The sequence below is a fragment of the Scyliorhinus torazame genome, chromosome 6, assembly GCF_047496885.1.
Source record: "Scyliorhinus torazame isolate Kashiwa2021f chromosome 6, sScyTor2.1, whole genome shotgun sequence".
Lineage (NCBI taxonomy): Eukaryota > Metazoa > Chordata > Chondrichthyes > Carcharhiniformes > Scyliorhinidae > Scyliorhinus > Scyliorhinus torazame.
Window position 1 is genome coordinate 299,989,533 of NC_092712.1, and position 24,796 is coordinate 300,014,328.

The window sequence follows — 24,796 nt, forward strand, 5'->3', positions numbered from 1 at the left end:
ATCCCTATGAAATTCCTGATGTCTGTGATCAGTTCCAAGTCTGATATATTCCATAAAGTGTGGAACACCCTATCTGAAATTTATAGGCTCCGCTTTGTCTGACCTGCTCCTGGAAGGTTTCCCATGAACCAAATGGCAAGTCGCAGTCTTGCTATACATAAAGGTGTGCATCATGTTTATATGGTCTTATCCTCTTTCCTCCTCCTCCCCATCCCCCCATTTTCTGACAGAGGCACTAGTTCTTAGGGGCTGTTATTCTGAATTTAATCCCGTCTTTCTCTGTTTTTACATCTGCAGGAATATTTGTTCTGAACTGTGTCAGTTGTGTTTTTAAAATTTGTTATGTTGTGTGTAAAAACAAAAATTAAATATATTTTTTAAAAACCCATTTACTTAAGAGTTAAAATCAGGACCTATTTCTCAGCACATTATAGTTACAATTATTCTTTTCTCTTTTATTTCTCCTGGCAAGTCCTGGCAGCGTTGAACCAGCGTTAATGAATGGCATGCAAAACCAAGAAGATTGTTGATCTCTGTTCATGGAATGAGAGCTACCTGCTGACATGTTACTCCCAGTTGGGAGTCCCAAAATAGTGATGTGCTGATCCTGAACTGTTCATTTAGAATGTGTTTAATGGCTAGGGAATTAATTCATTTCTAAAAATTAGTTTCTCTGGGGAGCACTTTGCACTGAAAAAGTACTTTGCTTGACAGGAGTGCTCTCCTTTAAACTAGTCCTTTCATATTTTATATGAAATTGGATTATTGGCGTATATTTTAACTTCAATAATTCAGTTAAAAATATGCAGTTTCATAGTAACAATCTCCATTATTCTACTAAAATTATAGTTTAATTATGATAGTTTACATATCAAGTTGCGAATAAAAAAATATACCTACCACTAAAGAACTCCCAAGGTTAATTGACCTTCAACTACTTTTGACTACCTAAGTAAGCTTGAATAACTCAATATTTCTTTCTTATTTTTTCTTGGTTCCATTTTTCTCTATTCTACTCCAATTTTTCTTCCCCTCTCTATTTCTCTTGTTGTATCTGGTTTGAGTCGAATTCACCCTACTTCCTTCTTGCCATTCCTCTTAAATCTCATTGCTTAAGGAGATGGACTGCGATCCCACCATTCACCAAGGTCCCGGATTCACTATTGAGTTCATAATTTTCAGCTCACATGCTCATTATTTACATGGCAAACATTTTGTGTGCAGAGAGGGCACTGTCTAAATGCAAATTCCTTTGCTGTATCTTAAATCGATATCCAAGATGACGCTGGGACTGAGAAAATAATAATTTCAAAAATAGTGAAGGTGTCTATCCTTATCCAGACTACAAAATAATACTATTATAAAAGCTACACAGCCGTGGATGAGTTGTGCATTCAATTCTCGGGCTCCTTATTTTGGATTATACTCAGGACTGGTGCCAAATTCTCTGGGAAAGAATGTGAATACTGCCCTCCAGGCTAAAACAAAGGTCATTATTCAGTCCCAATAATGTGACTATCAGGCAGATATATTCCAATACGAGTCAATACAAACGTGACTCTTAATGATTTAGTCACACCATGTTAAAAGGCTTTATAATAAGTCTCTAATTATTAAGGCTGTTAACACAGCTTGATTTGAAGCCAAAACTACTCATTACACACCGTGGTGTAATATTGCTCCCACAAAAAAGATTCTGGTTAAACGTGGAACCCAATGCTGACTTCTTAAAAATGGTATTAAAAACTGCAATAATTAAGAATGTATTACTCCACTAAGACAAAGATGTATTCAATTTATATTATTTGAACATGTAATCCAGTCATGTGGAAATTTCCATCACTTAACACTATGATCTCACTTATATTCAAATTACAATCCATTGTCTCGTTATGTTATCAAGCCCTCGACTTAGCTAAAAAAAAACTTAACTGTTACAAATAATGAGATAAACAACTCCAAAACAGTTACAGTAGGTGATAAAAATAGATCAAATCGTCTCGAATAATCAGTTGTAAACAAAACCAAAACCGTTCCAGCTGTGTTTTTTTTATTAGGGAGAAAAATATTCCGTTTTTAAATATATTGGGCCAGATTTTGCTGGAGTACAGCATCTTGTGCTGCACTTCCATTAGTTAGGCTTTCAATTTCACATTTAGGTTTTAAACTCTTTTTCCCAAAATGCTGCTGGAAGCGCCAACTGATAGCAAGAGAAGGCAACAGGGCATCCAGGACATTGGTGAATGCTGGGACCAACAGGCTTATCCAATAAGATGAATCGACTGAGATGAAAAACAGAGAAAGGACTGGGACTGAAAGTGAATTAAATTAATGTCAAATCAGGTAGAGAAAGAGAAATGAAGAGAGGGGAATGAAGATCAGATCAGGAAGAAAAATAAATAAACTTTAAAAAAACACATTTTTAATATTTCCCAAAACGATTCACAACCTGAAGTAAAGAGCATCAATATTTATAATGTTTATTTTCCGAGCATGAGAGGATGATTGGGAATCATTGACAATTATCACAATGTTGAAATAGTACTTATGCCGATAATTATTAGATTTAGACTAAACGGGTAAATAACAACAAGAGCAGATATGAGGCTAGGAATTCTGTGGCGAATAACTCACCTCCTGACTCCCCAAAGCCTGATTGCCATCCAAAAGGCACAAGACAGGAGCATGATGGAATATCCTCTACTTGCCTGGATGAGTGCAGCTCTAGCAACACTCAAGAACGTCGACACCATCGAGGACAAAGCAGCCAGCTTGATTGACAATAATACTGACCTTGTCAACGACGCCCACATTCCATGAACAAATGTTTTTTAAAAATGTGCAAATCCTATAACTCCATGCGGCACAAATCAGCAAGCAACCTGTGGTGACGTGCAATTCACGACTATCTCTTCCGAGAAGATGCACATGAGGGCCCTATCGAAGTCCTGATGTACGGGCCCAAGTTCAAACTTCCTTACTCCCCAGCACTCTGCACAAACACCCCCACATACCGAGTTACAGAGTTAAAAGTTGCACATAATTAACGGTATTCAGACACTCACTCTTTCAGCAAAATCCAGCCTAAGTTATTAAACGATAAAATTCAAATAAAAAAATATTGTGCTGTTGTCACAAGAGTGTATGGAAAAATCGGTCTCACCAAGAGGACAAAACCTTTCACTGAAGCAAATGCTTTCAAAGTGTTTTTGACAAGTTAATGCCAAATGGAGCCGATGAGGAAAGCTTATTTCAGGTTTTCATGCTGAAGTGCTGGGAGCTTTTTTTTTTAAATGAGCATCTACCAAATTTTTATGAAATCAAAATAACTAGCAAAATCAGAATAATGAAATTTTAGTACAGCCACAATAAAACACAAGATCCTGAACTGCCTGGATAACCAAAAGGGCATCCTGGGTATTTTCCAAGTGCAGTTAACTCTTTAAAATAGCATTATAAATTCAAACCATTAAGTGCTTAAAGTAGACCATGAAGGGTCATCACTGATGAAGCATCACTGAGGCAGTCATTTTGTCTTTCTGAGCCTAAATGAAGGAGTGCCCAGCATTCATTTGAAAAGTGAATGAGTCATAAATTGCCAAAATTAAATGTACAAAAATTTGAAATCATTTACCACAGAGGGACAATGGCACCTTCCACAGGTTGAAAGTTTGTCCTAATCTGTGACGATGTAACATTGAAAGGCTTTTCTTGAAAGTTATGCTTTTGTTATATAGACTAAATTCTAAACCCATACCAAACGGTTTATTGGTATTTGTTTTTCCTTTCAGTGTAGTTTTAAAGCCATCATGTGTAAATTTCTCTTTCTTGTGCAGGATGGAAGAGTTGGAGACAGATTTTACATAAGGGCACAGGAAACTGGAGGAGGAGGTCTCTCGAGCCTTCTCCACCTTTCAATATGACCAGAGTTAATCTTCTGCCTCCACTCCACATTTACGCCCACTTTCCATATCCCGTGATTGACTGAAACATCAAAAATCTATCTATCCTAGCCTTGAATATCCTCAATGATGGCGCATTTACAATCCTTTGGGATAGATAATTCCAAAAATTCAAAAACCCCGAGTGAATAGATTTCTGCTCACCTCAGTTTAAATAACGATCCCAGATCCAAAAACTGCCCTCGTGTTCAAGATTCCCCAGTCGGGGAAAACAACTTTTCAGTGTCTACTCTGGGAGGATATGGTCCATACCCCTGCTCTCCTCATAACACATTCAAGAGAGACCAATTCTACTTTGGAGGTTATAAAATACTCTCGAATTGAGAATCTGTGTTACCAATGTATACCAAGTTAACAAACAAAATTACACTTATTAACTAAAATCTTCTAGTCTCAGAACTGCCGGAGGCCAGACGCATGCCCAAAAATGTAAGTCAGGATCTTGTGGAAGACCTGACGCATAGACCTAAGTGGGAAATGTAAACTTGCAATGGGCAAACTCCCCTGCTCCCAGCATCCTGCACAAACGTCCCTGACTCGTAGTTATTCTTTTATGGGTTGTGGACGTTGCTGGCAAGGCCAGGTGTTGCCTATTCCTAATAGCCCTTGAACGGAGTGGCTTGCTAGGTCAATTCAGATCAGTCACATTGCTATGGGTCTGGAGTCATATGGAGGCCCAACCAAGTCAGGTACATACAAATGAATGTAAGCCATTCAGCCCCATGCACCACCATTTAATCAGGTCATGGCTGATCTGATCTCAAATCTGCATCACACCTACCCCAATAACCTATCTCCCATCGCCTCCTTGCTTGCCAAGAGGCCAGTCACCTCAGCCTTAAAAATATTCAAAGACTACGTTGCCACTACCTTTTCCAGAAGAGAGTTCCAAAGACTCTCAACCCTCTTGAGTGAAGGTATTTTTTCTCATCTTCGTTTTAAATGGATGGCCTCTTATTTTTACATAGCGACTTCTAGTTCTAGATTCTCCCACAAGAGGAAATATCCTCTCCACATCCATCCTGTCAAGACTCCTCAGGATCTTATATGTTTCAATCAAGTTGTCTCTTATTCTTCTAAACAACAGTGGATAAAAGCCTGGCCTGTTCGATGTTTTCTCAAAAGACAACCCACCCATTTAGTCTGGTAAACTTCCTCTGAAGTCAGGCAGCTCCAAAAAGGACATCAGTGAACCAGATGGGTTTTCACGACAATCGATGATAGTTCCAAGGTCGCGATTACTGCGACTAATTTTCAATACCAGATTTTATTACTTGAATTTAAATTCCACCAGTTGCCGTGTCCCCAGAGTATTAGGGGCCTCTGGATCACTTGTCCAGTGATATTACCAATACGCCACCATCTCACCCCAGATAGATTAAAACCTTGTCTAACACCATGGTATCTCCACTACAGACTCCCCAATCGTCCTCCCCTGATCACCCGCCTACACCCCAACCTTCCCAAACACACCCCAACCTTCCCAAACACCCCCTCAACCCCTCCGACCAGACTCATTATCCTCCAACCACTCGCCCATCCAGCAGGATACTGGATTCTGAACTGAAGGGTGAGTTTTAAGAGGCTGTATTTGCTGAGCCTCTAAAGAAGGGCAGTCCATGCTTCGAGGGCTGCATTAAGAGGATCTGGCAGCAACTAGGATCTTAGACCTGGAAATGTTCAGGAGCAGAGGCTGGGAATGGAGGAGATATTGGGATTAAGTAGTGCCTGAAAGCTAAAGAGAGGTCTGGACCCCATGGCATTTTCATCCATAAGTGGGCAAAGCGGTAGCAAGGAAGTCAGGCATGAGAAATAAACATTTATTCTGCAAGCAGGGGACTTGATGGTGCACACATGTGCAGTCATCATGACTATGAGAAAGAGGCTATGTTTGAGGCAGTGGAGAATTTAGAATTGGTTTGTGTTTTTGTTTCTTAATATGATAATGAAGGTCATCAAGATTTCTGCTCGATGGACATTTTCTCACACCCTAGGCACTTCGCACACATGACAGGCACTTTTACAGATATGTACGGGGCCAACATTCAGATTGGGTGATATGTCAAGACCAAAACTGATTTGATAAAATACAGCCTAAACCAGCAATAAATCTGTACGCTGTTTAAGTCTACAAAATATTTTCCAAATATAGAATCTCTACAAGGGAAAGTTGCATTTATAGTTATGATGAACTCTCACACATAAATTAATTATTTCTCCTCATCGTATCAGAGTATACACTCATTGTTGCTGCTGGATTTGGAATATAGAATCCCTACAGTGCAGAAGGAGGCCATTCGGCTCAGCGAGTCTGCACCGAACTCTCTGTGCACACTACACAGGTCCAATGCCCCGCTCTACCCCCACAATCCCACCTAGGGGCAATTTAGCATAGTCAATGTACTTAACCTGCACACCTTTGGACTGTGGGAGGAAACCCACGCAGACACGGGAAGAATGTGCAAACTCCACACAGTCACTCGCTGTTGGAATTGAACCTGGGTCTCTGACACTGCGTCTCTGTACCGCCCCATATCCCAGTAGAACATCCCAGTAGCAATTATCCATCTGCTGTGCTGCAAGAGTTTTAGATTATATTACCATACAATCATTAATCAATGATGATAGGAAATGCAATGTGTTAGGATTTAAGCTTTAGAAATATCCCAGTTTACAGCCAATTGCAGCAGCATCTTGCAAGTGGGAGTCTGTGTGATGTAGAACCATTCCTGGGTAGCACATCTGCTCAGAAGCACTGATCATGGCTTGGTGATCGTGGTTTCTCTCTATTTCCCCATTCAGTCTGCCAAATGCTCCACAAAAATGTTTAAAAAAAATTAAACAACAGCCTTCTGTCAGCATGTGCTTCAATTACACCTCACCAGCAAGTGGTCAATATGGCAGCACACACTGCTACACAGAGAACCCTGTTAACTCAAATGTTTATCTATTAGAACTGAAAAGTCACTCCATCCTGCTCCAGCGAAGCTGAAAACCCACATGAGGTGATTTAACTTTTTGTTTTAAACGATAAAACCTGAAGACACAAACCATAAATCTTGAGACTTCTATCTGCTGCAAATTAATTTTTGAGATACATTTTCATGATCCACAGCAAGACATATCTTTCTTACACTGCTATCTGTTTCTAAGCCCCAGCTCTCCATTTAGAAAGTGATACTAACAGGATAAAACAGCTTTTGGGCTTGGAAAGTAAGAATATTGTAGATCCGGGCAGCACAATGGCGCAGTGGTGGCACTGCAGCCTCACGGTGCCGAGGTCCCAGGTTCGATCACGGCTCTGGGTCACTGTCCGTGTGGAGTTTGCACTTTCTTTCCGTGTTTGCGTGGGTTTCGCCCCCACAACCCAAAGATGTGCAAGGTAGGTGGATTGAACACACTAAATTGCCCGTTAATTGGAAAAAATGAATTGGGTACACTAAATTTTTTTTTAAAGAATATTGTAGATCGCTGTGCTTACATGGACCCAATATATTAGATTATCTAATTTTTGTTGGCACCAAAATGCACGTTTAGATCCATAATCAGCATATAAACCAACCCCTTGTTTTTCAACTAATAAATGTATGTTTAGGGCTACACTCACAATAGAAGTTGACCTCCATTTTTCAGCTCAGAGAAACATGTTTGCGGTTCTGCTATCAAGGAAATCAGGTTATCAATTCAAGTCTGATTTGATCCATGTTTCTAATCAAAATTAAATTTCAAAAGATTTCAGGACAGTCCCTCAGAATTTTGGCAATGTACTTCGAGCCAACACAAAACGCATGGAGCTGTGCTCAATTGACTCATTGATGCAAAAGCCACAGGTGATCAATGTGAACATTATAAAATATTATTTCCACCACCTATGTAAGACTTGGCACCTAGGCAATGCAACTAGCTCATTTCTAAATGATACAGTGCATCTCCTTTAACATGCAATTTATTATGACTTGTTGGGGAGGGAGCTGCCTAGAAGTAATTCAAAAAAGGGAGAAAATTATTGCCCTGGAACTGCAGACCAATTTGTATATTCCACACTTCCTTTATTCGCAGAAATATGGACAGTGCCCCCAGAAACCAGGCACGGCAGACCATCTTAAGACTGAATACCGTTTTCCCAGAAATGTCTATAAATATACTCAACTTAAAACAAGATAGGCCCTTAACCCATCCCATTCTTCATGATATAGGAACATGGGAAGAGGAGTAGGCCAGTTAGTCCATTAAGCCTGCACCACCATTGGATTAGATAGTGGTTGATCATCTACCGCAGTACCACTTTCCCGCACGATCTCCATATCTCTTGATGCCATTCGCCTCCAGAAATCTAGCGATTTCTGTTTTGAACACACTAAATGATGGAGTTCTGGAGTAGAGAATTCCAAACATTCGCCAACCTCCAAGTGAAGAAACTCCTCCTTATCTCAGTCTTAAATGGCTTTCCCCTTATTCAGAGACCATGTCATCTGGTTTTAGCTTAGCCAGCCAGAGAAAACATCTTATCTAAATCTACCCCTGTCATGCCCTGCAAGAATTTTGCAAGTTTCAGTGAGGTTACCCCTCTTTCTTCAAAGCTCAAGGAATATAGAACCAGTCTCACCAATTTCTCCTCCTAAAACAATCCTACAATCCCAGGGATTAAACTGGTGAAACTCTCTTTGATGTCCCTCTATAGCATATAATGTATGTGGTAGCAATATTCTTGAGAACACAAACAGTTCTTGAAACTAAAACTCTATAATTTAAAAATAAACTTACCTTTTTGTCCTTTGACATAGTTCTCCCTGCAGTTCTGCATGAGTTGCAGGATCCATTTGTGTTGAGCCATGATACACTGCCAGGCAGGGTCACCTGGTGCATGGAGATCGGATAGATATCTGTAGTCAATGTCAAAAAAATGATTAAAACCAACAGTAACTGAGAAACAAAGAATACAGTTTTCAAGTTGATTGTATAATAATTTATCTTTCTGCCAATTTTGTCTTAACCGAACTTAATACTGGATTCAAGGAATCTGCTGCGGACAAGGATCTCCCCCAAGTGACCATCCTTCTCGCCATGTCAGTAATGTTGGAAAATTTTCCTACCGTAATAGTGTTACAGCCCAGCCTGAGATCAGCAAGATTTCATGATCGGGGTTATTAGAAAACAACAGGCGGGAGCACTCTGGTTTATTTTCCCCTCATAAACTGAGAGGCAATGTGAAGATCTGTAGTGTTCTGATTTCTGTAATAGCTGACATCAGCTAACACAGCTCAGGTTGAGTGGACCAGCTAGTTATCACGAACAGAACCATTAGGGGAAGCTACCCTGAAGTTTTAATTATTGGTTCAAAATCCTGGAATTCTCTCCTTAACAGCAGAATGGGTGTACCTAGACTTCAGGGACTGCAGCGGTTCAAGGAGGTGGCTCACCATCACCTTGCCAAGGGCAACTAGGGACAGGTAAGAAACGCTGGCCTTGCCAGCAATGCCTACTTCCCGTAAAATATTATTTTTTTCTTAAATTGCTTTTATTCCCACTATAACTGCTATTCACTTGTCAGTCATATATTTTAATTATCCTTAACATTGTATGGCAAGGCCAGCACATTATACAAAACTGTTTCAATCTCTCATGCATGGGTGAATGATGCAAATGAGTTTAATTTGCCCCCCAGCTACTGTTTCCAAGTAGAATGAGGCTGTTCACATCTTGGTGTCCTATCTGCTTCTTAGGCGAATTTCCAATCCCATAAGCAATTTAAAAACAACTTTCAAGAATTATAAAGTCAATCCAGCATTTGAAATTATAAGGAACAGACTGTTCTAGGAGAGTTTCCTGCTGCAACCTTGCGGATATATGTGTGTATATTTTTCTCTCTCTCCCTCTTATTGATATGGTGTTGTGGTTGTTACATTGCTGGACTAGTAAATTCAGATTCCTGGACTAATAAACCAGTTTGCTACTTTGAGAATTTAAATTTGTTTAGATAATAGGCAAAAATATAGGAGAATTCATAGAATTTTTCATAGAATTTACAGTGGAGGAGGCGGCCATTCGGCCCATCGAGTCTGCACCAGCTCTTGCAAAGAGCACCCTACCCAAGGTCAACACCTCGACCCCAGCCCCATAACCCAGTAACCCCACCCAAGGGCAATTTTGGACACTAAGGGCAATTTATCATTGCTAATCCAACTAACCTGCACATCTTTGGACTGTGGGAGGAAACCAGAGCAAATGGAGGAAACCCACGCACACACAGGGAGAACGTGCAGACTCCGCACAGACAATGACCCAAGCCGGAATCAAACCTGGGACCCTGGAGCTGTGAAGCAATTGTACTATCCATAATGCTACCGTGCTGCCCTTATTGCAATTCTTATTGCAACAAGTTATGATCTGGAGCTCAGTGCCTGAAAGGGTGGTGGAGGGAGATTCAAATCAACAAACTTTCAAAGGGAAGTCCATCTATACTTGAAAAAGTTTACAGGGCTACATAAAAACAGCTGGGCAGCAGGACTAGTTAAGGTAGCTCAAAAGGCCACCACCATTGTTCAAAAAGCCACCACCATTCCAATGAGACAAATGACCTCCTCGGGGCTTTTTACAGGCTCTGTACGAGTCAATAAACATGGATTTGTGAGCCAATGAACAAACACAAATGACTATAGAAACACAAATAAATAACAGAAAATGCTGGAAATAAACAACATGTCAATCAGTGCCTCAATACATTTCAGGAAAAGTGTATTGCTAAGCAGTCAGTACAGCTACAACACTGGTATCTACCCGGCAATGTAGAAAATTGCCCAGATATGCCCTGTCCACAATATGCAGGACCCATCCAATCTGGTCAATTACTGCTCCCATGAGTCTACTCCCAATTATCAGCCAAGTGACGGAAGGTTTCTTTCATAGTGCTATCATGCAGTACACGATTTCTGCCACATAGAAGAACAAAGGCACAGGCACGTGGGAACATCAGCACCTCCAAGATCCCCTCCAAGTCACACACCATCATGACTTGGAATTAAATTGCCAATCCTTCACCATTGCTCCTTACAGCACTGTGTATTGGCCTATACCACATGGTCAGCAGCGGCTCAAGAAGGCAGTGCACCACCTTCTCAAGAGCATTTAGGAATGGCCAATAAATGGAGACGTTGACAGTGCGCTCACATCCCACAAATGAATTAAGAGATTGAAAACTTAGTGATAAGCAAGTATTTTAGAAGAATAACAACATTGGGTAAAAGTGTGTGGACGAAACAGAAAGTTCAAACTCGGAGAGGAAACTATTGAGTTGAACAGCCTGAAGCAGTTTAAACTGTTTCCAAGGCATTTTTAAAGCATTTTAACAAATGGAAGAATTCTTCCATTTCTATCTTATTCTTTAGATATATAAGTATTAACTACTATAAGGAGGCCTTGAGCCCAGTCTAAACAGCTATGTCACCAACTATCAGACTGTGTTCAGAATTAAATTATACAGACATTATTAGAACTCTAAACAACCATGATCAAGCAAATATTTCAGAAATTTCCCAATGCCAGTTTTGCTGGATATATTCCAAGAAAATCAGAAAAAGAGGCAATACATTTCCCTGCTGAACAAACTAATGTTCAAGCTTCCAAGTTATTGCATCTTAAATTCTAGTAATGACCAATATTTGATGATAATATTGAGTTAAATATCTAAAGAGCTACTGAATAAAATTGAATTCTTAATTTATTCCTCAAAAAACTATAAATGTGTAGTTCCATGGGTAAATGCATTGATGGTGAACTACTGCACCATAAAGCCTAGAAATGGCAGTCTTCAATCCCTGATCTGTGCTGAGTTAACACACTGAGGATGATAGTGGGAAGGGTGTCTGAACTAACATTGCAAAGAATCAGGGTCTCAATGAAGAGCTTGCTTGTTTGCCTCAATCTCCCCAGTTTAAAGATGGGAGACTATGGGAGGTCAAAGCATAGCGGTAATGTCACCAGACCAGTAATCCAGTAATCTGGGAACATGGTTCAAATCTATGGTGGAATTTAAATTCAGTTAATAAACAGAAATCTGGGAATAAAAAGCTAGTCAAAGTAATATCGACCATGAAATGATTGTCAATTGTCATAAACGCCCATCTAGCTCACTATTGTCCTTTAGAAAAGGAAATCTACTGTCCTTACCTGGTCTGGTCTACATGTAACTCCAGAGACACAGCAATGTGGTTAACTCTTAATGTCCTAGCAAGCCACTCAGTTGTATCAAACTCTACAACAAGGAATGAAACTGGACGGACCACCTGGCATCAACCTAGACACTGGAAATGACAACAGTACACCCAGCCCAGTCGACCCTGCAAAGCCCTCATTCCTAGCATCTAGGAATTTTGTGCCAAAATTGGGAGAGCCGTCCCACAGACTAGTCACGCAACAGCCTGACATGGTAATTTGCACGGAATCATACTGTACAGAGAATGTACCAGGAACCCAACCATCACCAGAGGTTGTGACACAATGCTATACAGTCAGGAGGGAGTTTCCCTGAGTGTTCTCAACATTGGCTCTGGAACCCATAAAGTCTCATGGCATTAGGTAAAAAGTGGGCAAGGAAACACGCTGGTTAGCACCCAACCGCTCCCCTCAGCTGAGGAATCAGTACTCCTCCATGCTGACCACAACTTGGAGGAAGCACAGAGGGTGGCTTGGGCACCAAATATACTCTGGGTGGGGGGCTTCAATGTCTATCACCGAGTGGCTCAGTAGCACCACTGCTGCCTGGGCTAGTCAAGTCCTATAGGACACTGGGTCCAAACTGAATTTGTGGCAGGTGGTGAGGGAAGAACCTACCTGACCTCGTCCTCAACAACTTACTTGTCACAAATGCATCTGTCCATGATAGTATTGGTAGGAGTGACCACCAGTGCCTGTGGAGACAAGGTCCTATCTTGGCATTGAGCATACCCTTCATCATGTTGGGAGGCACTATCACTGTGCTAAATGGGGTAGATTTCAAACAGATCTCAAAACTGGGAATTCATGAGGCATGTGGGTCATCAACAGCAGCAGAAATGTACACAACCACAATCTGTAACCTCATGGCCCACATATCCCTTGCTCAACTATTACCATCAAACCCGAGGTTCAACCTTGATTCAATGAAGAGCGAAGGCGGGCATGCCAGGTGCAGCACCAGGAGGCATATCTAAAAATTAGATGTCAATCTGTGAAACTACAGCACAGGACTACTTGTGCACCAAACAGCATTTGGTAGTGAAAGCTAAGTGATCCCACAACCATTGGATAAAATCTAAGCTTTGTAGCCCTGCCACTTGGGGTGGACAATTAAACAACCCACTGGAGGGAGTTCCACAAATATCCCCATGCTCAATAGTAAGCCCAAGCAAATGACAAAGATGAAGCATTTGCAACAAGTGCTGAGTGGGTGATCCATCTCGGCTTCCTCCTTCGGTCCCCAGCATGACAGATGCCAGTCTTCAGCCAATTCGATTCACTCCACATGATATCAAGAAATGGTAAACTGTGATCCTGCAACGGCTGTGGGCCCTATTAATATTCTGGCAGTAGTAATGAAGACTTGCGCTCCACATCAAGCTGTGCCCATAGCCAAGCTGGTCCATTACAGCTACAACACTGGCATGAACCTCGTAATGTGGAAAACTGCCCAGGTATGACCTGCACACAAAAAGCAGGACAAATCCAACCCGGCCAATTCCTGCTGCACTCTCGATCATCAGGAAGGTGATGAAAGGAGTCGTTGATAATGCTATCAAGCTTGAAACAATCTGCTCACTGACAATAAGTTTGGGTTCTGTCAGTGCCACTCAGCTCCTGACCTCATTACAGCCTCGTCCCATCATGGACAGACTGAACTTCAGAGATGAGCTGAGTGCGTCAAGTTGCCTTGATATCAGGGCCGCAATTGACCAAGCATGGTATCAAGGGACTCAAGCAAAACTGTAATCAATGGAAATCAGGAAAAAAACACTGGTTGGAGTCATACCTAGCACAAAGGAAGATAATTGTGGTTATGAAGGTCAATCATCTAGTCCCAGAGCATCACTGCAAGAGTCAGTCAGGGTACAGTCCAAGGTCCAACCATCTTCAGCTGTTTCATCAATTACCTTCCCTCCATCATAAGGTCAGAAGTGGGGATGCTTGCAGATGATTGCACAATGTACAGCAGCACCATTTGTGATTTCTCAGACACTGAAGCAATCCATATCCAGATGCAGCAAAATCTGACAATATCCAGCCTTGGGCTGAGAGGTAGTAAGTAAGATTCACATCACAAAAGTGTCAGGCAATGAGCCATCTTCAATAAGACAGAATTCAACTCTCTCTCCTTGACATTCAATGGCATTACCATTGTTGAATCCCCACGAGCAATATCCTTGTGTATACTATTGACCAGAAACTGAACTGGACTAGCCATGTGGCAGGCCAGAGGCTGGGAATTCCATGACGAGTCACATACCTCCCGACTCCCCAAAGCCTGTCCACCAGCTGCAAAGAACAAGTCAAGAGTGTGATGGAATACTCTCCATTTGCATGGATGAGTGCAGCTTCTTCAATACTTAAGAAGCTCGACACCATCCAGGACAAAGAGCCCACTTGGTTGGCATACCATAAAACACTTCCGACATCCACTCCATTCACCACTGATTCACTGTGGCAGCAGTACCATCCACAAAAGCTACCGTGGGGCAGCACAGTAGCATCATGGTTAGCACAGTTGCTTCACAGCTCCAGGGTCCCAGGTTCGATTCCCGGCTTGGGTCACTGTCTGTGCGGAGTCTGCACATTCTCCCAGTGTCTGTGTGGGTTTCCTCCGGGTGCTCCGGTTTCCTCCCACAGTCCAAAGATGTGCAGGGTTAGGTGGATTGGCCATACTAAATTGCCCTTAGGTTAGGTGGGGTTACTGGGTTACGGGGATAGGGTGGAGGTGTGGGCTTAAGTGGGGTGCTCTTTCCAGGAGCCGGTGCAGACTCGATGGGCCGAATGGCCTCCTTCTGCACTGTAAATTCTATGATCTATGAACTCACCAAGACTTCTTCAAAAGCACCTTCCAAATACTGGACCTCTACCACTTAAACAGACAAGGGCAGCAGATGCATGGGAACTCCTGCGAGTCCCCCTCCAAATGACACAGTTGTTAGTTCCTGTGGAAGAACTTGAATTGAGAAAGCACGTTCGGCACATTCCAAGGCACTTCTCAATTTGGAGTCAGACCCACAAATGCACAGGTGGTGAATTACAGAGGAAAACAAAAGGTTTGGTCAAACAGATGGGTTTAAAGCTTATATTTAAGATTGGGGAAAGATAAAGCAAAGTTGGAAGTTTAAGGGAGAGAATCCCAGAGTGTTGTATTGAGTGCAATGAAGGTTCTGCTAATCAAGTTTGAGATATAGGTAGCAGGGATCAGAAATGAAAATTGGGAGACTGGAGGATGCAACGCTGGAAATGTTTACCTGACAAAGGGGAAGTGAAGTCATGCAAATAAATGAAGATTTCAAAGTTGATACACTGTGGGAAACAATGCTGTTGAAGAACAACCAATATAGGAATAGTACATAAGAGGGAGGTTGCATGATTCATCACTGGGATTAGTCAGCTTCTAGATGAGTTGCCACTTTTGCAGAGTGGAGCTTGGCAGACTTGGCAAAAAGTCTATTGAAATGGATATACCATGGAGATATCAACGCTGAAATTGGAGTTTCTGCATAAGTGGAAGTAAAGGAAGGATATTGGAGTTGGAGTGCTGGAATGGATATGAGGTTTGAGACAAAGCTCAACTTCAGCAGGATGTTGTGTCCCACCTGATTGAATAGGTATTATGAAGAATGGGAACAGAATAAGGGGGTAGAGATTCTAGCAAGGGCAAACAGGTTGATTTTAGTCTTGCCATTGATGAATTCCAGAGATTCTGGTTCAGCTATGGCTTGATGTTAGAAAGATAATCAGATACCACACGGATAGTATTGCATTCAGAAGTGGCAGGAGAGAAGCAATAGATATGAAAGCTCACCCCACGAATGTAGGTAATGATCATGAGCAGCAACATATTGCTTAGGCACAGATGATCAAGAATAGAACTTTGGGTCACACCACAAATCGCAGGGGCCAAGGAACCTTGCAGAACCCTTCCCCAAATATAACTTCCTGGTTTTAGGAGGAAAGAGAAAAGGAGGTGAATGCTGAGCTATTCTTTCTGATCTTCGTAAATGATAAACACATTAAACAGAAAAGAAGATTACGTCCTCCATCATCTACTGTTTCACTCTCTAGCTTGCTTCTCTCTCTAATATTCCTGGCTCCAAATTTTATTTTTGTCTCCCCTTTTCTATTTTTGTCCCTCCTTTTTGATTAACTCCTGAAAATTAGGGGGTAAGAAGGGGAAATCGAAAAGCAGGTCATTCACGAGACCATGTGCATGTATTTTACGGTATGAAATTTAGTTTAGGATTGATCATAAGGCTGAGATTATACAATTCTTTATTCAGCCTGAATGAGTCATCAGAGAGGGATCATTTATGGATTACGGTAAAATGATATAGTGTAGATTTATTTGTTCTTAAGGGCAGCATGGTAGCATTGTGGATAGCACAATGCTTCACAGCTCCAGGGTCCCAGGTTCGATTCCGGCTTGGGTCACTGTCTGTGCGGAGTCTGCACGTCCTCCCCGTGTCTGCGTGGGTTTCCTCCGGGTGCTCCGGTTTCCTCCCACAGTCCAAAGATGTGCAGGTTAGGTGAATTGGCCAATGATAAATTGCCCTTAATGTCCAAAATTGCCCTTGGTGTTGGGTGGAGGTGTTGAGTTTGGGTAGGGTGCTCTTTCCAGGAGCCGGTGCAGACTCAAAGGGCCGAATGGCCTCCTTCTGCACTGTAAATTCAATGATAATCTATGATTAATCTAGGACAAAGGTTCGGCACAACATCGTGGGCCGAAGGGCCTGTTCTGTGCTGTATTTTCTCTGTTCTATGTTCTATGCTAGCAACCAATTCAGAAACACTTTAGGGCTTGGGTCACCTGCCTGCTCCCTCAGCCAGAGCCAGTACATGGCTGAGGAATTTCATACCCTTTTAAAAAAATAAATGAACATTTGGAAGTAAAATATTTACTTAGCAAATTCTCCTCGCAGAGACAGACAATGCTCCTTTTCTGTCTCCAAAACCACCTGAATATATTAAGTGCAGCTTATATAAGAATAATACCTCTAGAAATGTTAAATGAATTAACTCTAAAAATGCTTCTTAATGTGCAGGTTGTTTCTTAAAAATTTGTACATTCAATTGGCATTGCTCCAACCTTCCATTCTGCGAATTTCACTTCCGACCAACTAAAAGTTTAGGACAAGCCAATGAGATACATTTTCAAAGTATTAAGTGTCAAATCATTCAAGTAGCTTCTGTGACAAAAAGTAACTGAAGAAATCATTGATTGATCCAAGTAATGCACCAGCCGATCTTAACTTCTCATATTTATGCTAATAGTCCCTAGTTCCACCCATCCAAAGTTCTCTCAATTCACAACCACATCCAGAATGTCAGATTGACTACTCAATGTGTAGGTCTGGCTAAATTTTCAGCAGATGCCAAAAACCCTACTCCCTTGTCATGATCCCTCTCTGATGACTCATTCAGGCTGAATAAAGAATTGTATAATCTCAGCCTTATGATCAATCCTAAACTAAATTTCATATCCTACATCCTCTCTATTCCAAGACCACTTACTTCCACATTGCCTGCCGCACTCCTTCCTCATGCATTCATTTCTCTCCCAGACATGGTTACCCCAATGTTCTTTTCGTTTATCTTCCATCGTTCTTGAATCCCAACACATTAGACTTTAAATCTTTGCCTTAGTCTTCAAATCAGTCCTCCATCCAGCATTACTTCCAGCACCCCTACCCCACCCCTGTAACTTTGGATCTCCAACTCTGGCCTCCTGTACACTCTCCAACTTCATCCCACCTTGGTCAACTCAACCCTAATCTCAAACGCTTATTAAATGCCTTCACCTCTCTAGTCTGCTGTGCTCCTTCAATTAAAGGCCTTGTACAAGCGCATCTTTACAACCTAGCCTTCAGTGACGTATCAAACTCTTGCAGAGCTCAATGTCCACTTATATGGATAGAGTGGACGTGGAGAGGATGTTTCCACTTGTAGGAAAAACTAGAACCAGAGGACACAATTTCAGCCTAAAGGCACAATCCTTCAAAACAGAGATGAGATGGAATTTCTTCATCCAGAGGGTGGTGAATCTGTGGAACCCGTTGCCGCAGAAGGCTGTGGAGGCCAAATCACAGAGTGTCTTTAAGACACAGATAGATGGGTTCTTGATTAATAAGGGGATCGGGGGTTATGGGGAGAATGCAGGAGAATAGGGATGAGAAAAATATCAGCCATGAATGAATGGCGGAGCAGACTCGATGGGCCAAGTGGCCTAATTCTGCCTCTCTGTCTTATGGTCTTATCTTATTCCTATTTCTCTAGAAAGCACCTCAGGACATTTTTAATATTAATAGGCATTGTGTAGATCCAATTTATTGTTGTAAAAAGCATGCATGTCTTTTATTTCAAAAGCAAAATCTGTAGATTCTGGAAATCCTAAACAAAAACAGAAAATGCTGGAAACACTCAGCAACCAGCAACATCTGTTGAGGGAGAAACCAGAGTTAGTGGGCACGATTATCCACTCCCGCGCCGGTTGGGAGAATCGCCTGGGCCGCCAAAATTTCCCGGGACGCCGGTCTGACGCCCTCCCGCGATTCTCCCAAGTGGCAGGAACGGCCCGGTCGAGTTTCGCGGGCCGCAGGCCGGAGCATCGCCGGAGACACCCAAGATGGCGATTCTCCAGCACCCCCGCTATTCTCAGGCCCGGATGGGCCGAGCGGCCAGGCCAAAATGGCGGGTTCACCCCGGCGCCGTCCACACCTGGTCGCTGCTGTCATGAGCGGTGCGTGAACGCTGGGGGGGCGGCCTGCGGGGGGGCGAGGGGAGATCCTGCACCGGGGGGTACCTCAAATGTGGGGTGGCCCGCGATCGGTGCCCACCGATCGTCGGGCCGTCCTCTCTGAAGGAGGACCTCCTTCCTTCCCCGGCCCCGCAAGTTCCGTCCGCCATCATCTTGCAGGGCGGACATAGGGAGGACGGCAACCACGCATGCGTGGGTTGGCGCCGGCCAACCCGCGCATGCGCGGATGACGCCCGTTATGCGGCGCCTGCCGCGTCATCTATGCGGCGCCGCCTTTACACAGGCGTGTGTAGATGACGCGGCCCCGATCCTGGCCCATTGTCAGGGCCTGAATCGGTCGGGACTGGGGCCGTTTTGCGCCATCGTTAACCTCGACGGCGTTCACGACAGCGCGGCCACTTCGGCGCGCGAGTGGAGAATCCCGCCCAATGTTTCAGACAGATGACAGATCTGAAACATTTTAACACCATTTCACTCTCCACTGATGTTGTTTGACCTACTGAGCATTTATTTCTTTTTTCATATCAGGGGCGGGATTCTCCGACCCCCCGCTGGGTCGGAGAATCGCCGGGGGCTGGCGTGAACCCCCCCCCCCCCCCCCCTCCGCCGGTTGCCGAATTCTCCGGCACCAGTGATTCGGCGGGGGCGGGAATCGCGCTGCGCCGGTTGGTTGGGACCATCCTCGCGATTCTTCGGCCCAGATGGGCCGAAGTCCCGCTGCTAGAATGTCTGTCCCGCCAGCGTGGATTAAACCACCTCTCTTACCGGTGGGATAAGGCGGCGCGGGCGGGCTCCGGGGTCCTGGGGGGGGGGGGGGGGGAGAGTGAGCGCGGGGCAATCTGGCCCCGGGATGTGCCCCCACGGTGGCCTGGCCCACAATCGGGGCATACCGATCCGCGGGCGGGCCTGTGCCGTGGGGGCACTCTTTTCCTTCCGCCTTCGCCACGGTCTCCACCATGCCGGAGGCGGAAGAGACTCCCTCCACAGCGCATGCGCGGGGATGCCGTGAGCGGCCGCTAACGCTCCCGCGCATGCGCCGCCCGGAGATGTCATTTCCACGCCAGCTGGCGGGGCACCAAAGGCCTTTTCCGCCAGCTGGCGGGGCGGAAATCAGTCCGGCGCGGGCCTAGCCCCTCAAGGTTAGGGCTCGGCCCCCCAAGATGCGGAGGATTCTGCACCTTTGGGGCGGCGTGATGCCGGACTGATTAGCGCCGTTTTTGGCGCCGGTCGGTGGACATCGGGCCGATACTGGAGAATTTCGCCCCATGTCTTTTATTTGCTTGGTTTCAGATAAATTATTTAGGTGCAGACAGCAGATGGTTTTTTTAATTCATTCAAGGGATAGAGAAATTTTAACTCCATTTCCCTTTCCACTGATGTTGTTTGACCTATTGAGTATTTTTTTCTTTTTTCATATCATGTCTTTTATTTGCTTGGTTTCAAATTAATTATTTAGGTGCCGACAGCAGATTTTTAAACATTTCATTCAAGGGATATGGGTGTGATTGACTAGATCAGCATTTATTGCCCATCCTTAATTGCCCTCGGGAAGGTGGTGGTGAGCTGCCTTCTTGAACCGCTGCAGTCCATGTGGCTGCAGTTAGAGAAAGAGTTCCACGATTTTGACCCAGCGACAGTGAAGGAACGGTGATATATTTCCAAGTCAGAGTGGTGACTGCTATTTAAGGAGCCTTGGCGAGTTCCTGCAGTTCATCTTGCAGATGGTACACACTGCTGTTACTATGCCTTGGTGGTGGAGGGGGTGAACATTTGTGGATAAGGTGCCAATCAAGTTGACTACTTTGTCCTGGATGGTGTCAAGCTTCTTGAGTGTTTTTGGAGCTGCATCCAGGCAAGGTGAGAGTCTTCCAGATTTGTGCCTTGTGGACAGGCTTTGGGAATCAAGGTATGAGGTACTCATCTCAGGATTCATAGCCTCGAACTTGCTCTTCTGGCCATAGTATTTATTTGACTAGTCCAGTTATGTTTCTGGCCAATGATAACTGCCAGAATGTTGATAGTGGGGATTCAGCGATGGCAATGCCATTGAATGTCATGGGGCAGTAGTTAGATTAGGTTAGATCGCTCTTGTTGGAGATGGTCATTGTTTGGCACTTGTATGGCACAAATGTTACTCCCACTCGTCAGTCCAAGCCTGAATATTGTCCAGGTTTTGCTGTATTTGGACAGACTGCATCAGTTGAGTCACGAGCATTGTACAATCATCAGTGAACATCCCTATTTCTGACCTTATGATGGAAGGAAGGCCATTTATGAAGCAGCTGTAAGGCCTAGGACACTACCGGAGGAACTCCTGCAGTGCTTTATCCCACCTTGGATGTCATAGTTCCCTGCAAAACCTTTACTTTCTTACAAAAGCAAAGTAGCTGGAAATCTTAAATAAGAACAAAAATGTAGGAAATATTCAGCACTTCCAGAAATATATGTGGAGAGAAACAAAATTAACATTTTAGGTCAACGATCCATCGTTAGAACTGGCCAGACCTGAAAAGCTAACTTTTACTCTCTTAAATCATGATCATTCCACTAGTATGGCCACCATTTTCAATCGCTTAAGTCCAAAAGATACCAATGTATTAGTCATCTGTGACCAGATCTGGATGGATTATATCATACGTGCTGTGAGATGTTTGATGGTAATGAAAAGTGCTCGATAAATGCAAGTTTTTCCTTTCTTGCTTTACTATCGGACATCAAATTCCTTCACCAAAACCAACCACTGTTCTACCTGGAAAGCAAAGATTTTTAAAATAAATTTAGAGTACTCAATTATTTATTTTCCAATTAAGGGGCAATTTAGCATGGCCAATCCACCTAACCTTCACATCTTTGGGTTGTGTGGGTGAAACCCACGCAGACATGGGGAGAATGTGCAAACACCACGCCGACAGTGACCCAGGGCCGGGATTCAAACACGGGCTCTCAGCACCGTAATCCCAGTGCTAACCACCGTGCTGCCCTCTGGAAAGCAAAGATAACCCCTCGTCTTCCTCTCTTTGTTACCAACGACCCTTTTAAATTCCTCACCTCCAACAAGGAAGAGCTGCTGATGGACTTTGTCCCTAAAACTCAGACCATCTGTCCAGCTGCTTCTGTTAATTCCCACTCTTTCTTTTGCCTTTAATTAATTTTCTCCCTCGCACCCACAATCATGCAGACCAAGCCCTGAAGACATTTCACTCTCCAAATCATCTCTCCAAATGTAACTTCCAAGCTCATCTCGTCCACAAGATACACCTAAGACTCGCTTGGTGCCATACCCACCGAACTGACGTTCACTGCTTTCTTTCATGTTAATTGACATTGTAAATAGTTTCCCCTCAACATCTGTCTCTCTGCTGTTCAAAATTGGAATCATTACTGCTTCTTGAAAAAGTCCACTCTTTACCTCTTGTCTTTGTAAACTATGGATCATCTCCAAAGCCTTTTCTCTAGTCTGTATTGTCACCTCCAAAATCGACACCCAGCTGGCACATAACCCCTGTACAACACATACTTGGCCCTAGCCAGGGGACACCCCATGACCATGGTCATGATCCCTTCTCATACATTAGAATCATATGGCTGGATTCTCCTGCCCGCCCACCGCAAGAACGCCAAGTGCGAGCCGCGTACAATGGAGAACTTCATTGACCTCGGGCGGGATTCTCCGGTCGCCGGATGGACGCAGTCAGAGAATCTTGCCCATAGAACCCCTGCAGCGCAGAAGGCTGTCTTTCAGCTCATCTAATCTCTCTCTACCCCTCCAAAAGAGCACCCCACCGGGGCTCACTCCCCATAACCCCACCTAACCTGCATATCCTTGGACTGTGGGAGAAAATCGGAGCACCTTGAGGAAACCCACACAGACACGGGTAGAACATGCAAACTCCACATAGTCGGCCAAGGCTGGAATTGGACCCAGGTCCCTGGCGCTGTGAGGCAGCAGTGCTAACCACTGTGCCACACACATTCTGCAGTCTTTGGCACAATCAACAAATACCTTTCGTTAATGTCCAGAAGTGGACATTATCCAAGGAGGAAACTCTATTCAGAGTAATAGGATCCTCTTTAATTGGAATATTGAATACTGGATCATTTAAATCAAAATTTGCAATATTAGCCCTAAAATGCAACAATGAGTGCTTTCTGTGCATGGGTTTGAATTCTGAGGCATTTGTGGAAGTAGACTGCCTGAACCAATAGTTTCTCTTTGCAAACTTATGCAGATAAAATATATTTTAAAAGGCATTCTTATGACATAATATACAACATTTTGCTCATCTGGGTGATTTTCGTACAAGCTGCCAAGATTGAACAAGTAAATTGAAGGGGGACAATTATTAAGTATAAATTGGAAATACTCCCTACTCCTAGCATATAAAAGGAAACATTAATTATTTCTAGGAGGCAGTTCATGCTAGTCATTTTACATTCTTATACATGTGAACATATGGCCCCATCAACACAAGCAGCATTAAAGGGAAGCCTCTAATACTGCTGAGGAGGTAAAAATAATTATTGAACTAAGCATACCAGAGTTTATGTCAACGTTAGTATGCATGGGATGTATTTATTTTAATGTTCAAAGGGATTGAAGCTTCACTTTTCTGAAGATATCAATCGAATGTTGCCATAAATTGCATTCAACATATGTGGGTAGGATTGTTGTTGTTCTAGCATTGCTACTCGTAGTGCTGGAGGTGGTGAATATTAAGCTGAAATTCATGGTAAGATTTGTGAACTAATGCATACATTTTTACTTTGCATAAGTGATAATGCTGTCCAGTATCAGGCAAAGAACAGTTTTAAATGGATTTTAAACATTTAATCTAACTATCAAACGTCCTTTTTTTTCCTTACCCATAATAAAATCTCAGTTTCACAATAACAGTAGACACCCAGGGCCTCTCAGCTCCAGACTATATCACAGCCTTGGTCAAAGCATGGACAAAATATCTATAAGTGAGGTGAAGGTTATTGCCCTCGACATTAGGGCAGCATTTGACCAAGGAGCCCTGACAAAATTAAAGACAAGGGAAATCAGGGGGAAAAAAAATCCACTGGTGATCCTCAAAACAAGCGCCAAGGAAGATGGCTGTGGCTGATGGAGGCCAATCATCTCAGCCGGAGTACCCTCCATGAGTACCCTTAGCCCAACCACCTTCAACTGCTTCATTAATGACCATTCTTCCATTATATGATCAGAAGTGGGATGTTTGACAATGATTGCAGTCATCAGTACTGTTCATAACTGCTCAGATACTGAAGCAGTCTATGCCCGCATGCAGCAAGGCCCAGATAATATTCAGGCTTGAATTGACAAGTGGCCAAGTATATTTAGGCCAAGCAAACAGCAGATAATGGTCATCTGCAACAAAAGAAAATCTAACCATCTCCCCTTGACGTTCAGTGGCATTACCATTGCTGAATTCCCCACTAACATCATCCTGGGGGTTACCATTGACCAAAAACTTAAATAGACCAGCCATTTAAATGCTGCGGGTACATGGGCAGGTCAGAGGCTGGGAATTCTGCAATAAGCAACTCATCCCGATTGCCCAAAATCTTGCCCAAAACCTATCCACTATCTACAAGGTGCAAGTCAAGAGTTTTATGGAATATTTTGCACCTACCTAAGTGCTGCTCAAACAACACAAGAAGCTGAACATCTCTCTTTAATAGTCATTTGCTCTAATGTCTCCCTACGTTGCTGTGTAAAACTTTGCTTGATAGGCTCCTGTGAAGTATCTGGGGCATGTTAGTGTGTTAAAGGTGCTACATAAGTTGTTGTTAGCTGTAAGTTTTAACATCCATCATTTAAAGAATGAATAGATGTTCAGAAATGGAACTGGGG

The 24,796-nt window shown here is 43.3% G+C and overlaps 1 protein-coding gene across 3 annotated transcripts in view; it reads right to left on the bottom strand.

The window, feature by feature from the left end:
- The window catches only part of exoc2 (exocyst complex component 2), a 323,421-nt gene that overhangs the window by 163,114 nt on the left and 135,511 nt on the right, over window positions 1–24,796 (bottom strand). For all 3 annotated transcript variants that reach the window (XM_072509914.1, XM_072509916.1, XM_072509915.1), the window contains exon 11: window positions 8,727–8,845. In XM_072509914.1, the coding sequence (XP_072366015.1) occupies window positions 8,727–8,845 (119 nt within the window). The remainder of the gene's footprint in view (window positions 1–8,726; window positions 8,846–24,796) is intronic.